Source organism: Mycteria americana, chromosome 1 (assembly GCF_035582795.1).
Source record: "Mycteria americana isolate JAX WOST 10 ecotype Jacksonville Zoo and Gardens chromosome 1, USCA_MyAme_1.0, whole genome shotgun sequence".
Classification (NCBI taxonomy): domain Eukaryota; kingdom Metazoa; phylum Chordata; class Aves; order Ciconiiformes; family Ciconiidae; genus Mycteria; species Mycteria americana.
The window spans coordinates 11,671,797-11,693,850 of NC_134365.1; the positions used below are offsets into that span (position 1 = coordinate 11,671,797).

The 22,054-nt window shown below is 36.9% G+C and overlaps 1 protein-coding gene across 3 annotated transcripts in view; it reads left to right on the forward strand.

Moving 5' to 3' along the window:
- The window catches only part of CACNA2D1 (calcium voltage-gated channel auxiliary subunit alpha2delta 1), a 434,905-nt gene that overhangs the window by 411,778 nt on the left and 1,073 nt on the right, over positions 1-22,054 (forward strand). For all 3 annotated transcript variants that reach the window (XM_075489919.1, XM_075489999.1, XM_075490084.1), the window contains 10 exons: positions 1,079-1,165; positions 1,530-1,597; positions 2,933-2,971; positions 4,237-4,308; positions 4,919-5,071; positions 5,162-5,214; positions 8,055-8,110; positions 8,254-8,383; positions 10,437-10,549; positions 13,611-13,693. In XM_075489919.1, coding sequence (XP_075346034.1) covers positions 1,079-1,165; positions 1,530-1,597; positions 2,933-2,971; positions 4,237-4,308; positions 4,919-5,071; positions 5,162-5,214; positions 8,055-8,110; positions 8,254-8,383; positions 10,437-10,549; positions 13,611-13,693 — 854 coding nt within the window. The remainder of the gene's footprint in view (positions 1-1,078; positions 1,166-1,529; positions 1,598-2,932; positions 2,972-4,236; positions 4,309-4,918; positions 5,072-5,161; positions 5,215-8,054; positions 8,111-8,253; positions 8,384-10,436; positions 10,550-13,610; positions 13,694-22,054) is intronic.

The window sequence follows — 22,054 nt, forward strand, 5'->3', positions numbered from 1 at the left end:
TTGTCATCGATTCTGGTGGCCCTGTATGCTCAGAATTAACAAAGCTGAAAACATGCAGAGTACTGGTGTTCATTTATTATGCTGAAACACTGTTTTACAGAGATGCTTTGGCAGAGTTATTTTAAAAGGAAGTGAAAGAAAATTGCACTCAGGGATAATAACACTACCTAAAGAAGCCTTATTTGAGCTGAGTTCTGTATACTTCCTCAGCACCAAACCTAACTTGGGGGAGCAGGGATAAGGGTCCAGAGTCCACAGCTCTGTCTACCACAGCTTAATTTAAACTTTGCTTTTGAATTCTATTTCAAATTGCTGTTATTCACCAAAACCAGTTTGTCTGAAATACTGTGATATTTAAAACCTATATATGCACAACAGCAAGTGCTCATTACTGATGTGAGCAGTATTAACCTTGCCAAGCTCGTCTAAAAGCAGATGCTACCGCAAATGGCATACTCCTCTCTTAAACATACGGAATCTTTTATTGCTGTTATTTCATACTTACTTATTGCATCTTTTTTAAATAAAATATTAACAAGCTAATTAACTAAATTCCCTGAAGCCTTTGTTGTTCATCAAAGAGCTCCAGGGAATGTACTTTTAACTTGCTTTTTCATACTAAGCAGTGTTGAAAACAGGCTGAAGGCCATCAGAGAAGTAATTGTTGGTTAGTGAGTGGTGTCGGTATACCCTGCATTGAAAAATACACAGACGACAGCAGGATAAGATCTTTGGCTCTGATCCTGGTTTTAACAGAGCTGCTCACATGTGTAAAGCTATTCATGGCTCTGTTTGCAGAAAAAAAAAAAGGCTACAGTAACTTTATGAAGCAGTGAAACCATGTACAAAAAGTGAATGAAGAAAAGTAAACAAAAGTATTCCTTGGTCATCCAGATATTGGTGATCTGAGCTATTACAGGTGATAAATGCATGGTACAGCTGGGCCAGTGCTTTTGAATAAGGATTTTTCTGAATCATTCTGGGTATTTGAATAATCATTAATTTCTGTTTCAGATGATGAGGCTTTTGTACCACCCTAACCTTTTTTTTTTTTCTTTTTCCCCTTCTATACTCTCAGAAAGTGGTGCCAATAGCTATGAAACAGGTATTATGGTAAGCAAGGCTGTGGAAATAACAATTAATGGGAAGCTTCTGAAACCAGCAGGTAAGATAGAGTGATGCTCAAACTCTAAATATATTAGTTATTTGGTTGTTGCTCAACAGTGAATTAGAAATTTAATTGAGATTTCAAAGGAACTTCACTTTATATAACATTCTTTTTTCTGAGACTGTTTTAATCTTCCTAGTGGAAATCAAGCCAAAGATCTGGTTGTGTTTGAGTAAGAGTGCTTAATTTATTAGTCTCATGAAGGATCTTGGTCAGACAACTGAGCAAAACTCATATTTTATCCTTTTCCAGTTTAATAATTCAGTTGTTATTATACTTTTTCCCTTTTTTTTAGGATTCTACAGTTACCTTTTTTTTTTTTTAATTTTACTAAAAGAGTCTTTCATGTATCTCTTGTTAGTTGTTGGAATAAAAATTGACGCAACCAGCTGGATGGAAAATTTCACAAAAACCACAATCAAGAGCCTGGTAAGCAATTGACCAAGTCTTTTTTGAACTTTATTTGCATTTCTCAAAGCTTCAGATGCAAATAGGTCTAATAGCTCTTTGTGCCAGAGTCGCACTGATGCGTAGTTGCCAAGTAGTTGTGGTATTTAAATCATCCAAATGCACAAAATAAATCTATGTTGAAATAGGCTGTATTTTGTACGTGTCTTGCTTTCATAATTGTAGAACATGGGTAAAGACAAAGAAAAATTACATATTCCAGCCAGTAGGCTCCCTACTAAGATTATGCTGTAGCAGTGAATAAAATCTGCAAAAGAATTGGTGAATCTATTTTTATTTAATACAGAGGATGGGTAAGAAGTGAACCGTAAGGATTTATATTACAACCAACATCACATCATTTTAGCAGAACTTAATGAAATAGGTGTTTAATGCTTTCATTCCTTATGTCTAACGCTTAGGTGTAAATGGGAAGGAGGAAAAGCTAAATGGAAGGAAAAACTAAGGAATTAATAGTACATTGGGAAAGGAGAGGCACAAAATGAAGACAATTATGGAACAACTGGATGAGGCAATGTTTGCTTGGTTGGTTGTATATTAAGGGAATTGATAACAGTGTCTGGCCGTTGTAGATATTAGAGCTGTAGCTCAATGGATAGGCAAATGCATTGCCTAAATGTCAGAACATTTAAGTTAAGGACAAAAATACATACCTGAAAAAGAGAAATAAAGAGGAATATCTCAGAATTAATTTGAGATGAATGACTGCAGCGTTCTCTGGTAGTTGTTTTGCTCAGGACATAATGCAAGGAGACAGTTATGTGTGAATGTATACACATATTGCAAGAAAAAGAGAAAAACACGTTAGTAATCACAGCCATGAAAGCTAACTGGAGATGGTGGGCTTCCTTTATCACATGCGATTCCCATGCTTTGAGACTGGTGAAGCCTTTCATGATCAAAAAAGATACTTGGCAGCACGTTTTCGGGGTTTTCTTTCCATACTCCAAATACATGGAAATGCACATGTTCTTCCTCTTTTAGTTTATATTCCCAACACTAACATCCTGACAAATCCCCCAAACTATTTCTCTCTAATATATTGAGCATTCTTAAAAAGGGAGATGTACCAGAGACTTTGTGAAAACAGTAGAGACCGTGTTGTTGATAATTACTGAATACAGGTTGTTCACAGAGATATTTGTGATAAATGACGCACACTCAAAATTAATTTTGATTAATATACAGATATTGAAAATCAAATCACTTGTTCTTGTCTTGATTGATTAATGTCACTGCAAAATACAGTTTCTTCTGAAACATTTTTGTGATGATTACTGTACTTCTATTTTTTAGTGCAACAGTGAAATCTGTGGCTGTGAGAGAAACAGTATGGTAAGAATATGTTCAGTTTATGAATATCTGGCAGATTATGAAAATTCACTCATTCTCTCTAGATTTATCTAAGACAACTATTCTGTCATTAATATTTGAGGATTAATTTTACAGAAAACAGAACTTAGTCATTTGTGTCTTGAGAAAGAGATGACGATTAGGAGGGGAAGGAGTGAAAGAGGGTATAAAAGTCAGGTGAAGTGGTTGTTCAAGAATGATTGCAATGAGGTTATGAGAACGAGAGGGAAGAAAAAAACCACAATACAGTAAGAGCAATAGAGAATGATGTGAAGAAAAACGTGTGAAAAAGATAATGGTAACTTTGTAAGCAAGAGGTGAATCCTGAGGAAAGGGAATAATAATAATAAAAAAAAATCTGAGAAAAAGAAATCTAGAAGAAGACTACCTTAGAGAAGGGTAAATGCGAACTGACAAGCACTAGAGTACATGATGTGCCCTTCAACAGTCATTAGTCATCCTCCTTTCCCCTGTTCCCAGCCCATTCCGCATTCGGGGATCCCATAGCTCTGCTAGCACGCAGGAGAGCACAGCTTCAGGGGCTATCACAGTATCAGATTCTGCCATGTGCTTAAAAGCTTTCGCTGCTCAGGTCTTCTGTGAGTTCTTTTGTGGAGTGTGAAGCTCATTAAATGCAGGAGTTACAGCAAAAAGGGTACTGTGGGAGGTTATCTATTTGGCCTCACTGCTATCTCTCCGATCTCTGACTGCAAGGATCTTATACAAAGTGCAAAGCATAGGGAACCAGTGGGCTTCCCAGCCCTGCACCTGACACCTGGAAGAAACCCACTACAGTCCTTGGCAAGTGAAAATAAGCACGACTAGCAAGCTGAGAGTCTGCCCTTAAGACTTTTACCATTAAAAGCTGCAAATGGAAAAGGACTTTAAGTATGGCTGAAGCATATGAGAAGTTGTAGTCCCTTATTATGAGTTGAGATTCAATTATAATCAGATTTAATAAGGATATAGCACTCTTGGAGCTAGCAAAGTATTGAGCAAATAAGAAATTACAAAGCAACTTTTATGAAATTAAGCCACAAATAAGCCTTTGATCTGTACAAACTTTTATAATACTGATAATGCTACTTATTATAGCTTAATATTGCCCCTTGGCTATGGGGTTGTGATTTAGCCTGAGTCACATAGATTTGAAGATACTTCTGAAGTGTTGAATAAAAAATAGTTTCTTACAGAGTGTTCTCTTGACAAATCCTTCCCGCAAAACATATTTTACTTTCTTATAATAGCATGTGGACTGTGTAATCCTTGACGATGGTGGATTTCTTTTGATGTCAAATCGGGATGAATATACACAACAGGTATGTATATTTTTAAGTACAGTACATGAAACACATTAGCGAGAAGTTTTATGAGGAAAAAAAATAGCATTTCACTCTCAGCTCACCCTAAGATTATAATCTTTCTTTTATTTATATATATCGTACCATCAGAGTTTGAAAGAATGGGTCAGAAATAGAAAAACATTTCTGAATCACAAAAAATTTTCCATATCAGAAATTCCAGTTATTTTGTTAGTCTTTTTCACAGTCTTATTTGTGGCTCAAGAAGCCAGACCTCTACCGAGTTGTGTTCTTTGTGCTCTGCGCTTAGGCTGGTAGGCTGCTGATGGCCCTATGATGGTAAGGGCAAGTCGTATAGCATCCACACACCTTCTTTCTCATATTCCTCTTGTTCTTCCCCAAGCAGGGTGGTCTCATTGATAGTGCATTTGCTGTCTAACTGGTGTTCTCCAAACAAGCTTTTGGGAGGGAAATAGTCAAACAAAGAAAATACGTAAGCAGCAAGACTGGATGAGTTGTGTAAAGGAAAAAATAGTGGCAGGGAAAAAAAGTCAGAACTGTTCAATTTTTTTATGAGAAAAATACTTGGAAATACTTTAACTTATCTCCATATATTCTCCCTCATCAGATTGGAAGATTCTTTGGTGAAATTGATCCTGGCCTGATGCGAAACCTGATTAACATGTCCCTGTATGCCTTCAACAAGTCGTATGACTATCAATCGGTCTGCGATCCCGAAGAAGAACCCAAGCAAGGAGCTGGACTTCGTTCTGCTTATGTGGTCAGTAGTCCCTTGAGCAGTGACTGACATTCCCTTAAAAGTCTGCAGGTGTCTGTACAAATAACATAATCTCTGTTGTTTTTTTCCTAGCCTACGATAACAGATATTTTGCATCTAGGATGGTGGGCTTCGGCAGCTGCCTGGTAAGTACAAGTGTGTAGGAAATCTGTATGTCCAAACTAGAATTATTCAGTAGGTTGAGACTCTTCGGTCTTTTTTTCCTCCCCCATAAAACTGCTCTGAACCCTTTATTTCTGCAGTTTCTTATGGTGAAAATTCTTAACGATGTCTCCAAACTCCTTGGAAAACTCTGTTCTGTCAACAGTTGAATTCAAAACTACTCTTGCCAGGTTTTCTGATTGTGTGTTCTAACTCTACAAAATCAGCTTCAGGAAGTAGAGTTGGGATTAATGGTCTAAGTCTGATTGACAGGTGTGAAGATGAAATCATTACATTTAGAATTATTGATCACTTGGTTCCGTATTTCAGAATATCATCTTTCCCTGTTTCTAGCAAGAAGTCTTAAAATCAGTGTTTGCTCTTCAGTGAATCATTTTACAAAAACACATGAAGCTTCTCTATTACAAAATGTAAAGAAGTCTTGCTTCAGACTGCAGGATAATCAATATGTTATCTGATGGCACAGTTCAGTTAAAGGTTCTCATGATAATTATTAGTTGGTTCTTTGAAATGGAATGTGAAAAGCACTACTGAACTATTTCAAGGAAGCAAATATATAGAGACCATTTTGGATAATTCTATAGTCATTGTCCTAGCATTTTCTATAGCCGAGGGGAAAAGTTGGTATATTTGGACTGTTGTGGAGTTTTGGTATTGACCTTGAGAGAGGCAGGATTGTACCAGTAATTAGGTTTATCTTTCACAATCATAATACTGGATATAAAAACTAAATGTTTTTAAAACTAAAGATCCATTTAGGAGCTTTCTTTTCTTTTGACTTTGGTTTGTGCATTATTAATAATAGCCACAGAAATAATTTTACCTATTTCAGAGCCACATAGATAGACAACCCTATCGGCTACTTCCTCCAGCACCACATTGGGATGAGTAGTTGGGACTGGTGTGATACTTTTGCATTGGTGTGAATTGCACCCCTGGAGACTGTTCCTTTTCTGAAGTTTCATGATGCTTATTTTTTCATAATAATTATCAGGCTGGAATAAAATACCCACTTTATGAAGCTAAGAGTTAAAATGTATAGCAGCTGAACAAACATATAGTAATTTTCTCACGGATAGCACTATGAAGGTTGTATGTTGGGTTTTATTGTTGGTTACATTTTGTTAACAGCAACAGCAAAAGTCTTGGTTTTCTTGGACAACAGCAAACCTCAAAAACTGGAGATGGGCAATAATCCAGAAAAGAAACTTGAGCTCTAATCAAACAGAGAAACTTTAGTTTATCAGTGTTCAAATCAGACTCAGTGGTCTGGACTCAATTTAGACCTGAGGTTTATTTTGTGTGATGTTTAACTTGAAAGCACCACATGAAAGTACTTTCTATGGACATGTTTTTAATGGAATCTAGGTCAGAAGCAGGCAGAGAAGGCCATTAAGCAAGCAGAGTGAAAAGGGCTGACCAAAACCAGATTCAGTGAGGCACCTGGCAAAAGCAAATGCAGGGAAATAAGAGAAACCAGGTTATTAAAGAAAACTATAATGTTTCAGGCAACTTTGTGGGATAAAGGTGTGAGTGATAATTTTCAAAATGTATATGGGATACATCGGCATTTAGTTAAGAGAGTAGGTATCGTTTCTCCTTCATGCTCTTTTAACTCAGAAGATTTTACAGTTTTCCCAGGCTGCCTTTTTCACTCAGTTCCCTGTAAATTCTGTGGTAAGCCCTTACGAAGGATTACTATTTTCTGTCAGCAAATTGCATCGCTGTTAAATGGCATCAGGTGTCTTCTCGTCCATGACAGTTGGTGTGCTATCCATCTGACCATTCAAGGCACAAAGCTGTGCATGCGATTCCAGAGCTCCTTCAGGCGATGCCTCCCCTGGAAAGGTGACAGGCAGATTCAGTTTCTTTACACATGGATCACACTGGATAAGGAGAAAAGGAAAAAATCTTGGAGGTTGAATGAAGTTAGAGAGCCCCTTCTCTCTGCAGAACAGGTGTTAGAAGAGAATGAGATGAGGAGGGATCAGGTCATTTTGTAGGTAGAAGCAAACCTCAAACATGATGACAGGAAACTACAACTTAGGGAGGTTTAAGCAGAAGCAGGGAGTGAAGAAAGGTGCCTGTTGCAATTCCTGTTTTGACAGGTTGGTAGAGGAGAAGGGGCCGTGTGTGTGGCAAGCCAGTACTTGCTTCAAGTAAATAAAATAGGAAAAATATGATCATGAGTGAAGAAAAATAATTTTAAATAAATGGAGCTCTTTAAGCCTAAGTGTTTTGGCAGCATCTAGGAGGAAAATATATTCCATACCTCAAGAGCAGGAACAGAGTTGATTTTAAAAGTCAACTGCTACAGTAATTATTTTTATAATATACTTGTAGTATTCCAGAGTTCATCTCCTTCTCAGCAATTTAATGAACCTTAATCAGTGTAAAGTATCTCATTCAGGAGCATTTTCCCTGAGTGTGTTCAAAAGGAGCTCTGGTTGGTTGAAGTGTTAGAGGAACCCAATGTGCCTCTTCCACCTCCTGCAAATGTATAAAGAGGACATGGATGGCATGATAACATTTCCATTATGTGAGTTATGGCCACAAATGATAGCAAATCTCAAGAGCAGAATAAAAGACTGGTGTGAAAGAAGACTTGGGAGAAAGTGTGAAAAGAAAACCAGAGTCAAACTGTAAGGTTTAAAGAAACACAGCTTTAGTAACTGGCAAAAGCATAACAAGTTGTGATGATTTTGTTGTTAATAACTCTTATTGGAGTAGTTTTTAAGGATCCATGAAAATACAAAGAAGACAAAGAGCCTTTAACAAATATATATTGTCTTTCTGTGTTCAGGTCTATCTTACAGCAGCTGTTTTTGAGCTTGACTTTTCCACGTTTCCTTGAAGCAGGTAAGTCAAGAGAATGTTAGAGAGTCAACTTTGAGTGAAGTAGAAGGTAAGAATCTAGGCTGGGGGCCATATTTGGATCTCCCCATTGCATCTGTGACTTAAAAATGTCATTGTTTATTTATTTATTTTCTTCTTTCTGTCAGCTGATATGGAAGATGATGATTTCAACGCTGCCCTGCCTAAAACAAGCTGTATCACTGAGCAAACTCAGTATTTCTTTGAAAATGATGATAAATCCTTTGGTGGGATTGTAGACTGTATAAACTGCTCCAGGTAAAATTTCTTCAATATAAATAATAATTTTGGGATATTTTACAAAAAATAATGACACTATTATAAGAACAAAAAATATATTTTGGATTAATTACACCACACTTACATAAGCAAGACAGAGAAGTTTATAGGCAGTAAAATGATAAATTGCATTCTCTTTGTATTTGTTTACAATGAATTTTAATGGTAATAATTAAAGAATTATAGAAATATTTTAGTCCAATTTTTGTTTTATAGTTTGTATATGCTCCATGAAAACTGTATTTCTCTCTCTGTTACAATTTGTTTTCTTTTAATTTATTATGTGAACTTAAAGGTATTCTGCAATATTCAGGACATTATTTTCTTTAATCTGGTTATGTATTGGAATTTTTGATGGTCAAGAAGATTATGCAATTTATCTTCCAATTTACCTTCTAGTCAATAGTGCTCATGATTTAAGAGCTGTGGGTCTTGTTAAGCAAGCCATGCTGTTTTGTTTTGTGATTAAAAGAATTATTCTTCAGGCTCCCTGTGCCTATTCAAGATGATGTTTAATGTTATGTTAAAAAAATTGGATACTTCAGAAACATAGCAACTTGGATCTAGTTCTGCGTTTCATACAAAAGCCTGCTGGGTTGAAAGTTTGCATACATTAGGAGTTTCTGAAAGTGTCTTAAAAGTTATAATTAACAGTCAGATTTCAGACTCCTTGAAGACAATATTTCAAGCCAGGAAAGAAAGACAGAGGACATTGGAGAACGGTGAATACAGCCAAAACACGCAGACATTTTTTTCCCATTTCCATACTTCTTCCTCCATATTGCTAGTATGTGTTTGTGCGGTACCTGGTTGTGCAGAGAACTCATTAAGCTGGTTTTTTTGGTTTTGTTTTTGGTTTTGTAGGGTTTTTTGTTTGGTTTTTGGTTGTGTTTTTTTTTAATCTGGAGAGTTTTCAGAAGAGTTCTTTAGTTCAGTTTACTGAAAGACTACAGAAAATATTATGCTAACATTGCAAAAATAGTGCCACAGTGTGGGAATGAGTATGAAAGGACAATTTAAGCTGGTTAAAACAACCAGATATGTAATCACAACATCATTTATTTAATTAACGGGTATTTTGTCCTCTTATTGTACCCAATCACTGGTACAAACTCATCATCTGTGGAATTTCAGAAATAATCCGATCAATTCACACCTAAGTAGTAAAACTCTGCTTATGTAGGGTGGTAACCACCTATATGAAAAGGCTTGCTTATTAGCTTATATGTGTATGAAAATGTATTTAGAATCCACTAAAAGCAATTAACTTGTTAGATTGTCCTGAATTTACCTCTCTGCGACAGGTAGAATGTATTTTATTAAGGACTAAGAAATATTAAGATTTTTTTTCTCTGTTTTTTTGAAGATCTGTCTGCCTTTCCAGTAAATTTAAACTGTACATGAAAATTATCCTTGAAAATTCCAGAAATATCCTTACATTTAGTATCTAAGGCATGAAGTGTAGTATCTATAGCTTAAACGTATAATGCTGCATATTCAATTATTTATAAATTGAAAATGACCCTACTAGCTCAAAGGCCTTTTATGGTATTATAGGTACATAAAAATACAACAAATACACATCCAATACACAGCATACATACCCTAAACTTCTTTCCCATCCTTCTTACAGACAGGTTTATGTGTTGGGGGTTTGTTTGTTTGTTTTTGTGGTTGGGAGGTTTCTCGGTATTGTTAGGGGAAGAATTGATGCTGAACTGATTTTATTTCTCAGTACAACTACTGTTGTAGCAGCACAGAGCTAGCTATTAACTCAATTAAAGTCATTTTATGCTCTTTTCCATTTTTTCCACTAATAAGTCCAGTTGAAAGGAGGAACCATGGAAATGTTGAAAAGACTACAAAATTTGTTATAAATGTTTCTTGCTGTTTGTTAATGGAAAAGATAAACAGTAGCAGGCAGACTGAATCTGTGAAGTTGGATTACTTTTATTCCAATACTGTGTGTCCTTCTCAAATACGGATTTCCTTGCTTCATTTAAACACAGGTTTTTGTTGGCTTTTTTTCCAGACTTTATCACGCAGAGAAGATTTCAAACACCAATCTAGTATTCATTATTAGTGACAGCCAACTGCTGTGCCGCTCCTGTGACCCAAAGCCACTGATGCAAGCAGAGAAGCCGGGTATCCTTTAAAACCATGTTATTTAGTAGTGTGGATTGATTTTTGGCTATGGTATACTGGAATATATTTGGAAAAAAATGGCCTGTTCATGTATATATTAGAAGTATGGTTGCCACTGGAGTACTTGAAGCAGCAGATATTTGTGGATGATATCACAAGTCATCTGAGGCAGCAGTCATTGAGGTAGAGAGCAAAGCTGTTATTTGTGAGGACCTAAACAGAAATGGGCTCACAGGAACTTAATGAAGTTTCCAAAAGGCAGATGCAAAGTCTTGGAACTAGGACAGAATAATGACATGCAGCTGGACGGGCTGGGTGCGGAGTGACTAGAAACAGCTTTGCAGAAAAGGACCTGAGGATCATGATGGACAAGAAGTTGAACATCAGTTAGTGCTGTGCCTTGCAGTAAAGAGGGCCAGTCACATCCTGGGCTATGTTAGCAAGAGTGTAGTGAGCAGGTTAGGAGAATTGATCCGTCCCATCTCTTCTGCACTGGTGAGACCACATCTGGAGTGCTGTGTACAGTCTGGGGCTCCCCAGTACCACACTGACAAACTGGAGGAAGTCCAATGGAGGGCCACCAAGGTGGCTGGCATCTGGAGCACAGGACAGGCAAGGGGAGACGGAGAGTCCTGGGTTTGTTCAGCCTTTAGAAAAGACAAGGGTATGTCTGTCTAGAGAAATAATAAAAAAGGGTGACACTAGGACAAGAGTGTTTGGTCATGAAAAGTGGGAATGCTGCACTGATGCCTGCAACACTGAGGTGAAGCGATGGAGGTACTTTAGTGTGTGCTCAGTGCCAATGAGAACTGCTTACTTCTTGTGGAAACTGCTTTAACCATCAAAGGCTAGAGTTTATCCAGCTGCTAGCATAGAATTTCTTCAGAGCTGGCTGGAGACATAGGTGGCATACACGCTAAGCAGAGTTGTTGCAACACATGCATTAAAATTACAAGCATGTGAAAGGTTGTTCTAATTTACAACACCTTCATGCCAGTCTCTATGCCTTTAGCCTGTTCACTCCAGTAGATACCCGCAGGTGATGGTGGTGGAAATACACATGTTCTAGGCCAGGAGAAATTCACCCCAGTTTTTCTCTGCTATATATGCTTGAGGATAGCATGCCAGAGATGGTAAAACAAATCGTAATTTGGATTATTATGAGAGAATATGGAAAACAATTAGTAATACCTTTGTCCATGTCAGGAAGTTAGTTGAGACAGCCTCTCCCATTCCTGAAAGAAAAGCAGATGGTGGTGGATATGACTGTGTTTCTTTGGCACAAGCAATGCATTCATTGCCACATTAATAAAACTGGAATTCCATCTACGCTTGGGCTGAAAAGGAAGTTGCATTGGGGTGGAAGCAATATCCATGTCATCACAGAACTATGTAAACACAGCCTAATATTCTAATTGGCTCCAGTCCATGACAGTTTGATTAACTGTTGCCACTGTCTGAATTTATAGACAGCACTCACTATAGAAAATGAAGCACGTTTGATGGGAAATGGGCACAAGACTTGCATTTCCCTGTGGGGCCCAAACCTTCTAGAAAGCAGTAAATGACCTCAAATGACAGCCAGAGCAGCTGGGTGGGCTTATATTGACTAAATGAACTATTTTATTTTTGTTCCAACTATGCAGTACTAAGCTATTCTCTCTTTTCTATAACTAAGGTACATTGTGAAATGCAGATGTAGCATAACATCACAGAAGCAGACAGAATGACCTTTGGGTGCTATTCAGATGGTTATTATTAGACTCTGCTTCCTTCTGGCTGGTACAGCTTTGCTTGTGCACATGGTCTTTTAGAATATTTCTATGTTTCGACTTCCCTTTTAGCTGGGCGCCGGCAGAGGAAAGGGGAGGTGAGTCTGATAACATCTGAATGAAGACAGATGTAGATCTGTAGAACTGAATTCCCCATCCTCTTGCCTTCTCTTCCATTGGACATCTCCACTCATTGCACTGAAGCTGCTGTAGTACTCCACAGTAGTGCATGAATAGGATTGCTTCAAGTAGAAGTTAGAGATACTAAGATAAGTAAAGTTTTGGTGCTCAATTTTTTTAAAACACTGTAGCTTAGCTTTAGTGTGTGTACTACCAACAGTGGAATAAAAAAAGCTTAACATACTGAATGGTGATGTAAGCAGGCTTCAACAGAAGATGGGTTTGCAGTTTACCATATCCATGCCTTTCAAGTATGCTGCAATGACTTGTGTCCCTTGTTAGCCTGTAGCAAATGTGAAGTGTAGTATTTACACTTACATATCAGTAATTACAGATTTCAGAGACGTAAGCTAAAGCATTACCTCACGTTTACAGTTAGCTAATTAATAGCATGTCACTGCTCCCATTTCTATCCTGCTGTTCCGCTGTTAGTTTGGACAGCGTTTTCTCTGTCTCCCTTCATCACTGAAATGCTAATGAGGTCTGATTAGGTTTTCTGTCATTTACTATCAAAGCCTACAGTGGGATGATTTTGTCTATGATATTTAGGGTAATATAGGTGTACACATAATAAACCCAGTAGTTCTTATAGGCCTTCACTGCAATTTTCAGCCTGTATATAGCATTACTTTTCCAAACAGGCTTCCTTGCTTTTACTGTGTATCTTTATTTTAGCAGAATAACTCAATGGTAACATAAACTATAACCAATCTGCACCATTGAAAGTTTACTACTTTATCAAATATTTTCTGTAATGTTTATGCAATGGTAATAAAGCAATACAGAAAATCTTCAAAAACCTCAGCTTTTATTTTTATTTTGTGTACGGTTCTGGAAGTACTGGTTCTAAAAAATCATGCAGGATGTTTATTTTCTTGATTAAAGCAGTGTAAAAAAAAAAAGGGGGGAGGTATTTGATTTCTATTTATCTGGAAGGTTGGGTTGATTTGGTTTTCTTTAATGTAACCAAGGAACTGTAAGTATTGATGTGTATTACAGTACAGAATTAGCATAAAACTTCTCTTCTCCCGTGAAAGTAAAAACAGAATGTTAATCCTGCCAATGTACGATGCACAAAAAACAGTCATGCTCCTTAACCAGAGAAACAGATGAAGGGCCAAATCCTTGTGAAATGGTCAAACAACCTAGATACAGAAAGGGTCCTGATGTCTGTTTTGATGAAGCCAAACAGGTAAAATGGAACTTGTAAGACTTTAGGACTATCTTTAAAAACAATTGTAGAGCTGTTTTAGAAAAGCGGTGAAAACTATGTTTAAATGTACCTTGGTGCCTGGTAACCTATCTATCACCAAACATACTGTTCGCTGTAGACCATAGCCACTCTATTTCAAGTATCCCATGATTAACATAAAATTAACAGCTGCTTTCTTATCTGCCTTTCCTATAACCATTGCACTTTCACACATGATTCCCACTAAAAAAACCCCCATCAGCGAGCATAAAACTAATGGTCTCTGTATGGTGCTGTGAAATTCAGTTCTTCTATGGCTTTCACAAATAGATGATAATCCTGGCTTAGAAGTAGTATTTTTATATTAGTATTTCCAAATATTATTTAAGGTGTTGTTAAGTGATTAAAAACATTATATCTGGTTTAGGTTGTTGTTCCTCTTAGAAATTCTGCAAATGTGTATTGACCTTAGGTCACATTCTTAACAGGTATAAAAGTGCATTGCTTTACTGAAATCAGCAAAACTATGCTGTTTAGTACTCCCTGTACTGTATGCATTACAGTTTTGAAGGAGAAAAATAACTGTGCACATATATATATTATATTGAATATACTCTCTGTCTTACCTTTCAAAATGCTGTATGAAAGAGAATATGTTGAATTCAAATTGTTCAGAATAAATTTCAGGACAAAAAGTACTGAACAGGGAAGAATCTGCCATTATGTAAAACAAATATTTTTAAAATGCATTTGTAATGCCTCATCCCATTTCTGCAAAGGAAAGTTTGTCCAAACCTAGTGCAGTTAGTTGGCTATAACTGCTGTATACCAAGTTTTGTTCCAGTATATTTTCTGCTTTTCTTTAATGAGGCACGATTACTGAGATGTCAGTAATGTTTAGAAAGTCCAGACCATTGGTATTCAATGCATTTTTCTAGTAACCAAATTTTATTTTAAAAAGGAAGTCTTCCTACCGGCAAACAAAGATTAAACAAAGTTGAAAAAACATCCAAGAGCTATTTAGCCATTGTAAATATTCCAAACCCTCCTGATCAGATTGTGTGTGAAAGTACAACTCTTGCTCACTAGCTTGATGTGCTAATCAGTGTGTAAGTCCTGTGTTTTGTAACAATGGATTGTTTTGATTAAGTTTATTTGCAAAATTTGCTGTGAATCTCTTGCTCTTGGGTGGATGCTTTCACATTAACTCTGCTAACTGCCAGCAATCTGCATGATATCTCATCTTGTATGTCTTTTTTTCTGTGTTTTCTTTCCTTTCCTCTACTTGCTACTTTGCCCGTTATTAATAGGATCAGCCTATATGCACAACGAGTCGTGCCTCTGCCATGACGTCCGCTCCTATCTTCATTTTTCTGCAAGTTTTCATGTGGTGTGGATGGTCAGTTACTTTCTCTAATTTTTTGTTTTGTTCTTGGCTTAAAAAATTAGCAGACTTTTTTACTTACTAAACATACAAAAGAAAACAGAATGAAGTGAGTCCCAAAAGCAACAATCTGGAGCAAATTACTATTGCAATATTAAGGGAAATTAAATATGAAAAAACCCTGTCTGGAGCCTTATAAATCACAATTACAGAACACAAGGGTCTCTCCCATAGCCAATACAAAGACATGGGAACCTGTTGGGTTTACATTGTTGGCTCTTTGAGAGTGCGCATGTACCAACTGAGTCAGTGTCATTCCCTTCAAAACATTTTTCCCCTGTCCCTGTTAAAATGAAACAGAAGAAGAATGCTTTCTATTTGTCTCACAGAGACAAATAAAGTTGCAAAGTAATTAGAAGAGACTATAAGACCTGTGAAAATAAAGCTGTACTTAGGGACAGCAAGGATGAGTGCTCTGTGTAAGAGTAAGTGTTGCTATTGAGAAGAGTAAGGAGTTTTCACTGCATTCAAATGAAAGCAAGTGCCAATAATGAAAGGTAATAGTGTGCAACAATTTGGTTAAACTAGGAATTCAGTAAAATCATATGTTTACTTTTTAATTTTTTGCAACCTAAACATATTCATTGCCTAATTACAGCAGAAGGTGGTTTTTTTTCTTGTAATGAAATAGATGGATACATGAAGTCCTGCATGTTGACCTGGTGCAGACTCTGGGGTTCATAACGAAAGCCTTGGCATTTTAGACTGTGTTGCATTTAATGGTGTGAGAGTGTGCACTGCTGTGCTAGTGACATGTATGCCAGAGAACTGCTGATCTACAGAGAATAAAATTCGTGACCCTGTACACTGGAGGGTGTAATAATCAATATTATTACTCAGAAAACCACTAGAGGGAGATACTAACATATCTATCAAAGTAAAGCCAACTGAGAGGCAGAAATGGAAACTTAGAGGTCATTTTTCAGAGTTAGTGTAGTAATATATTTAGAATTGTAACAATTTAGAATACTCCTTTTGTCAATAATTTATATTCTCTTTATACTTGGGGGAAGGTTCAATTAATATCACTCGAACATCAGTGAAAAAAAGCTTACAGTTCTGTTTAACAACTGTATTTGAGTAATTTTGAAGTTTCCTATTCTGTATTTAAATGACCTAATTTCTAGCAAACCGAGGAACTTGAACAGCCATGGCTGAAGGTTGTAAGGAAGGGTGAAAGTCCCTTCCCCCAAGCCAGTGGTGTTTCACATTAAAATCTAGAAGATTAACATCTCATGTTCTTACTCATGCAATTTGCTTTGCAAGTAACCTTATTTTAATTAAAAAGCTACTGTCCAATGTACATAAAGCAGCAGAAACTCACCTTGAGCTGAATTCTTTATATCCAAAATGGACTTTCTGCTCAAGAAGGCAAACCAAAATACTGGGAGACCCACGAAATATAATTTTAGCAATATAGACTTTTGGCAGCAGAAAGTTATAAAGGTAATTTTGTTCATCCACCCTGTTTTTAATAACTTTGTGATTTTGAAAATGGGTTCTCACTGGACATTAATCTGTGTAGATTTATTAAAATCACTGAAGCCAGCACAGATACAAACCAGCTGATCAGGTTCAATAACGGCAGCTAGTCTTTTTTTCATCAAGAATAACAAAATATTCTTTATCACCCCCTTGAATAGCTTGCTCTTACGTTGTACATGCACACTGGTTTTGTTTGCTGTGCCTGAGAACAAAGAGAAGAACTCTACAAGTTTTTAGCCCCTTCCGGGAACGCCTTATTTCCATCAGCTCCCAGGGATGTCAGTGGGAGCTTTGAGGGTGATTAGCAGCCCAGACAACTGTACACGTCCTGATGGGACTGGCTGTATCCCTGATCCGTGTGTGGGTAGCTGCACAGCTTTGACAGCTTTGTGTGGCAGTCCAGACAAAGGAGGGTAACACAACATTTATGAAAGACCATGCATTGGAACTTGAAATGACTCTTGAGTAAAAGCAAAGGTGTTCTTCATGCAATATGAGGCATTTAAAACATATGCTTATAAAAGGTATCACTTTGAGGTAACCAGTTGATATCAAAGGCCACATCAGAAGTTCTTTGGCAGATATTGTTGTTTTATCCTTTTTATAGTCAGTGTAGCACAATGGTTCTGACAAATGATTAAGGTTTCAAGACAAAGTTTTAGTACACTAAATAGTTATAGTGTACTTCTAAAGGAGTAACAAGTATGTTTATAGACTTCGACGTATTTGTATTTCCATGTGTGTCTTTAAAATTTTGAACTGGCACTGCCGTCAAGGAAATGTTGATATATAGCAACGAATATGTGGGTTTGATACTTAAAAATGAATATACGGTTTTATAAAAGCATTCATTTCCATTCTGCACGTGCTGAATAATTTTCACAGTGTCTGATGTTGTAAAATAACCCTCTCTAGAGTTGTTATAGTAAGGCATGACATGAAGGAGATGACATTTGATTTGATGCTTCTCTACCTCAAGCATGCAAGGAAATTTGACGTGTGACTTATTAATGCAAGAAATTTCTGATACACTTCTGATGAAATGAAACTGGCTAAAGAGGATTCTTTCCAATTTCTTTTCCAATTCTTTCTCTCTTCAAAGAGAAATAATATACAGAATATTATTTTGAAGACAATAAAGAGAGGACATCCCCAACTGACTGATGGTTATTCAGGTTTTCTGTCTGACTAATGTAGTAGTGACTAATGTAATGGGCTGGAAAATTTCAGTAAAACTGCTTAAAAATAGTTCAGTGTCTAATTGCACTGGCAGAGGTAAAGACAAGATAAGGTAAAGATAAGATAAAATGATGCTATGTAATTTATTACAAGAAATTGTATAAGAAATCTCAAAAATAACATTTACAGGAAACAGTTGAGAAGTTTTCTTAAAGCTCAGGAATAGGGGAAGTGTTTTCAAGACATTTTGAAGACCATTCAAAACAAACGTTTTGCTCAATCAGGCTCCAAATTAATGATGGGTTCCCATGCATTTCCATAAAACTGTTTATTTTTTTTAATTTATGTAAATCAGCATGTAATCAGGCTTTCTCCTCATTTTTTTTTTTTTTTTTACATTTCTTGCATTTTCATAACAGTTAAAGCACACAAGAAGAACAAGAAGATCACAATGTGCAATGCTGGAGAGGGAAAAGTAATTTAGATAGGATTTGCTGTACCTTCTTTGCCACTACTATTTTTGTCTTGGCTTAAGACACAAAAGAATAACTGATTCCAGAGAGAATATTTAGAAATTGTTCTTGGTGGAACTGCTGGTTTACCACTGTAAATTGGTCTACAAACCTCAGAAATTCAATGTGACTTTGATCAACATGAGGTTAAAATCTCACCAACCTTTAAACATGTGTATAAACTGTACTAGACAAAAGTATACAAGGCTTAACTCTGTCATTCATAGTAAGAAAGTGCCTCTTCTGCATGAGGCTTCCAAGACATTCACCACTGTTGTGAAGTTGTGAATCCTTTAAAAACTGCTCTGTGTACTCTTAGGGAGAGAGCAAAACATATTAAAATATTTATTTTCAATCCAATAGGAATATTACAGAGTATAACTGTTGAATGTAGAAGCAGTGCCCATAAATTGTGATGCAGTTTAAAAAAAATACTCAAAAAGCAAATAGAAATGGGCAACAGAATGGAGGGTTTTTTAAGTACATATAGTGGTAGGCTTAATTCATCAACATAATTTACCCAGTATTTGATCTAATGCAGAGGTGACATGAAAGCTGAGTACTGTATAATTCTATATGTGGAGGTCCATATACTCTGTATCCATACTGGATGCCTTTTTCACTATAATGATATTTTCCTCTTCCTATTATGCACAATTTTGTTTAAGACCTTCAATTTACTTCTTACTTACTCTCCGGACATCTCCTCTCTGTTGGAAAATTTTAAACCTCGTGCTTTACTTTAGACTATTTCTTCAAAGATGACTCTTCTAAGTAATTTCAGTGATAAGAATCTTAAATTCCTAGAGGTAACACTGAGTACTGTTCATTGAATTCATGTGAGAAGAAACCTTTACTGATAATTCTGTTTCTGATGGTACTCACTGTGAGGAAGAAGCAACAGGGTTATTTTAGGTGTTTTAAATAGAAATAAAGCTACATGACAAGACACAATGCAGATGCAAAAAGTGACAGAGCCAAACTAAATAAACCAGAAAGTTCAGTTCATCTCCAAATCTTAGCATCCTACTCCAAATCTGGTGGAGCAGAGTTCACTTATGACTTACTTGTTGACCGGAAACCTTAGGAATTTTGAACTTGTAGAGTGCAATCAACTAAAAAAAAAAGCCTAAGCTAAAATTATAGAACTAAATTATAAAGCTAACAGATGACAGAGACGTGTCTGGGAATGGCTACTATTGATAAAGAATGGCAGCTAATGTGAGCTATTTGCTTTAGGACAGAATGAAAGTTTTTTCTTCTTTTTCTGAAGAACTTGAATGCTTGTTTGGGGGGGGGTGTTTGTTTGTTTGTTTGTGTGTTTTTACATCCAAGTTTCTAAAGGAGACCGTTAATGAATGCTATAATTCCTGATGACATATTGAGTCTAATTTGTCTGCTCTATCTGATTTTCTGTATATTTATTCCAAACTGATTCTGATTCCTCTGACCTCTCTGCTTTAAAGAATGCATTGTGTGTGGTGGGAACCTCATTAAAGTTTTCACCCCTTAAAACTGACACAGAGAACTCGTTGAAGACCTTTGCTATGCCCTGTAATCCCCAAGTTCCCTCTTTACACCTCTGTTATCAAGCAGTTGCCCTAACTCCATATGGCTTTGTGCTTTTGATTTATTCAAAACTTTCTACTATCATTTTCAGCATATTTTGCAGGGAGGTCATCACAAATTCTTTATCCGCCCTCCTAATTTCCTGTTTATATCTAATCTGCCATTTTTATGTGCTTTCCTCTTCTTGACCACTTGAGTAAACTTGATTTCTTAAATACTGATCTTTTCCCGATAACAGTGTACTTAACTTCCCTACTGATTCATGCAGGGGTGTTTCTTTGGGGTTTGGTTTGGGGGTTTTATTGGGTGGTGGTAGGGTGGTGTTTTTTCCTTTTTTGGGGGGTTGGGTTTTGGGGGAGGGGGGGTGAGTGGATGGTTTTTCTAATTGTGGCATTCATTTTACCTGGATATCTAATGCAATATTTCTAAATATTCTTCTGGATCCTTGTGAGGGGCTTGCTTTTTGAGATGCTTCTTCTAGTTTTTTTCCTGTTTTCTGCTTTTTGTTTGTTTGTTTGTTAAGGGTTTTTTTCTGTTTTCTTGGTTTGGGGGTTGTTTGGGTTTTTTTAACTGCTTTTGGTAATTTTCATGTAGTTCCCTTTCTTGAAATTGATATCGTTTGTTTTGGGTTTGTTTGGCCTGATCCCTCACACCACAATGCTAAATCCTATTGCATTGTGGTCTACGAAGCTACTGGAGCTATACTAGAGCTATACAGAGCAGCTCTCTACTAACAATTTTGAGGAGGGCCCCGTGCACCGCTAAAGATTCAAAGACTGTTTGTTCCAAAAGGCAGTAATTTATCATATCCAAAAATGTGATCTCTACATCTCTTTTTGATAAGGCATCAGTCCAGTCTATATGTGACTTCTCTAATCTCACATAACATTTAATGATTGATATTATCACTTTGATCAGGTGGTCAGCAGTGCGATCCTAGTATTACATTTTTATTATTAGACTCTGAAATTTCTTCACCATAAAGATTCCATTACACTTTCCTTTTCCTGTAATACTTTTATGCTATTACACTTTGTATTATCCTTTACATACTACCCTTCTGCTGTATGTCCTACGCTGCCATTCTCACAAAGTTACTAGCCTGACAATGCTCTGTCTTACTGATTATTCTCCTTCCACCAGGTTTCCGATATGTGTATTATTTTGGGATGGTTCACTTGATGACTTGTCTTCATTCCCCCATGTTAATTTTATATTCCTAGCTTTGGCGTAGAAGCACTTGAAAGTTTTGCTTAAGGATGTGCCAAAAAATTAAAGGTGTTTTAATGACCCTTCCTTATTTCTCCTGATTGTACTTTTTATCCACACACACCCCCCCAGCCTTTGCGGAGGCACATTGAGTATTAGTTACATATGCCTCAGTGGCACGTCAGTCTGAACCAGGAGCTGTTCCATGCTCATTGGCTTTTCTCTGCTTTCTGTTCTAAAACCTATTTAATTTCTGTGCCAGCAGCCAGGCTCTGTTACTGTTAAGGTGCAGTCTGTCTTTCCCTGCACACGTTCCTCCTGTTCAAGAAGTTTCCCCAGTTCCTAATATACCCAAGTCCCTTCCCACCTATGCTGGTGTCTTGTCCTCGGAGCCTTGGGATCTCCTGGAAAATGGAAAGTGTCTTTTTATACTATGGGTGCAGAATACAGTGAAAACAAGAGGAAGACGAAATATTTTCAGCCTTCAGAGCTACCCATGAATCTCAGACTCGGTGGACAGAGCAGTGCAAGGGATGGCTGGAACACCATTGTCCTGGTGCTTTAGGCAGCTAAACATAGATTGTATCAGTCCTGAGAAACAAGAAGGTGTAAAGGTGATACAGACTTCAGAACAGGTATCGAATGTATTTCAGTCAGACTAATGAATATGCCCATAATGTGAAAGATATTACACATTATAGGCAAAGTGGGACCAAATAACAGCAATTAATGATAAAGAGGAATGGGGATAAGAGGTGGCTGCTACGTGGTGTAATTAATAGTTAGGTCCTCTGATGCGTGACAGAGCGGTGCAGCTCAGAGCGAGCCCTCAAACTGGAGGGTGTCTTCTCTACAGACTGCATCAAGTGTGTACAAAAAGCCAATAGAAAATTTGGTTCTCGTGCTTGAATACAGCATCAGAGACAGAGAAAGGATTCGCATTCTCTTTGATCATATCTTCAC